The sequence below is a fragment of the Rhincodon typus genome, chromosome 34 (genome assembly GCF_021869965.1).
Source record: "Rhincodon typus isolate 14 chromosome 34, sRhiTyp1.1, whole genome shotgun sequence".
Classification (NCBI taxonomy): Eukaryota; Metazoa; Chordata; class Chondrichthyes; order Orectolobiformes; family Rhincodontidae; genus Rhincodon; species Rhincodon typus.
The window spans coordinates 1,340,060-1,342,112 of record NC_063365.1 but is presented as its reverse complement, the minus strand read 5'-3'; the positions used below and the strand labels follow the sequence as shown (position 1 = coordinate 1,342,112).

Below are 2,053 nucleotides of genomic sequence, written 5' to 3'. Positions count from 1 at the left end.
AGGACTGTAGGGGCTGGAGGATGTCACAGAGATAGGGAGGAGTATAGGGGCTGGAGGACGTTACAGAGATAGGGAGGAGTATAGTGGCTGGAGGATGTTACAAAGATAGGAAGGAGTATAGGGGCTGGAGGATGTTACAGAGATAGGAAGGAGTATAGTGGCTGGAGGATGTTACAGAGATTGGGAGGAGTATAGGGGCTGGAGGATGTTACAGAGATAAGAAGGAGTATAGGGGCTGGAGGATGTTACAGAGGTAGGAAGGAGTATAGGGGCTGGAGGATGTTACAGAGAAAGGAAGGAGTATAGGGGCTGGAGGATGTTACAGAGAAAGGAAGGAGTATAGGGGCTGGTGGATGTTACAGAGATAGGAAGGAGTGTAGGGGCTGGAGGATGTTACAGACTTTGGGCAGGATGACGGTGTAAAATCTGAGGTGCTGTTGGTGCAGAAGTCTCTGGATCCAGACAACAGAGTATTCAATGATGTGAACTTTAAGAAGGCTGAGATGGATAGGTTTTTTTTTAATTAGTGAAGGAATCAAAGTGCCTGGGGAATAGGCAGAACAATGATTTGAATCAGCCTAAGTCTATCTCTGTTGCAGTGAATGGCAGAGCATACACAATGGGCTGAATGGTCTGTTCCTGCTCCAAGATCTAGATGGGGTGGTGAGCAGGAGGGGAAGAGTCTGGAAGGGACTGGGCATCATCATCGATTCAATTCCTGATGGAAATGTGGCCAATGGAAATCGGGATGGGCTCATGGGAAAGGGGAGGATTATAAACAATCCCTTCTCTATGAAGCTGTGGGCAATATGTTTCTGTTGTTCCTCACTTTTGAACTCCCATCATTTCTTTTCTTCTCTCCTTCCTTTTCTTTCCCTCCCTCTTCATGTCTCTCCATCTTCCTGTCCCTCCTCTTTCCTGCCTCCTCTCCCCTCTTCCATCTCCTCCTTCTCCCCCCTCCATTTTCTGCCAGCCACTCTCTCTCTCTGTCCCACTCCTCTCCCTCTCTCTGGCCATTCCTTTCTCTCTCTCTATCTCACTCTGGCCCCTGTCTCCTAACCACACCCTCTTTTCCCCCCTCACTCTCCCTTTTCTTATCCCTCCTTCCTTCTTCTGTTCCACCTCTCTCTCTGTCGCTCCTCTCTCTCCCACTCTCCCTCCCCCCGACCCCTCTCTCTCCCTCACCATCCCTACCTCTATCCCTCTCCTTCCCCTCCTTTGCTGTCCAAGGGTGATGATTCCTGTTGTTTGGATTTTGTTGTTGTAGAGATGGATGAGTGTGCTCAGCAGGACCGTGGGGGGTGTCAGCAGCGATGTTTGAACACTCTGGGCAGCTATCGTTGTGCGTGTGAGCCAGGCTTCGAGCTGACTGCAGACCAAAGGACGTGTGAAGGTAACTCTGAGAGCCCGCTGTCCCATCGCAGTGTGAAGACCCCACGCACCACCACCACCACCATTGTCCATCCCTCACTCTGGCCCCGCCTCGCTCTGCCGCCCCCGCCCCCTCTCTCTGCCTCCATTTCCCTGCCCCCTCACTCTGCCCCCCTCACTTTGCCACTCCCTCACTCTGCCCCCTCCAATCTCACCCTCACAGTCGTCCCCCCCAATCTGAACCCACCTCTATGAACACCCACTGCTGCCCTCACTCTCTCCCCTCACACTCTCCCCTACCACAAATCTGACCCGCCTTCTCTGACCCTCCATGCTGACCCCCACACTCTGTCCCCCTTCACTCCACCCCTCCCTCACTCTCTCTGTCTCCGTCCCTCTCCCCCTCCCCTCCTGCATACTCCCTCCCCTTCCCACACACTCCCTCCCCCTCCCGCACTCTCCCTCCCTTTCCCGCACTCTTCTCTTCATCTCCCTCCTGCACTGTCCCTCCCCCTCCTGCACTCTCCCTCCATGTCTCTCACTCCTACTCCCTCATTCCCCCTTCTCCTCCCTCTCTTCCTCTCCCTCACTCTCCCCACTCACTCACCCCCTCACTCTCTTCCCCTCCCCGTCCTGCATGTCCTTCCCCATCCCGCATGTCCTTCCCCATCCCGCATGTCCT

At 54.2% G+C, this 2,053-nt stretch overlaps 1 protein-coding gene across 1 annotated transcript in view; it reads left to right on the top strand.

The window, feature by feature from the left end:
* LOC109922418 (tolloid-like protein 2) overlaps nucleotides 1-2,053 on the top strand; it is a 139,251-nt gene that overhangs the window by 116,574 nt on the left and 20,624 nt on the right. The window contains exon 14 of the mRNA XM_048616278.1: nucleotides 1,268-1,393. Coding sequence (XP_048472235.1) covers nucleotides 1,268-1,393 — 126 coding nt within the window. The remainder of the gene's footprint in view (nucleotides 1-1,267; nucleotides 1,394-2,053) is intronic.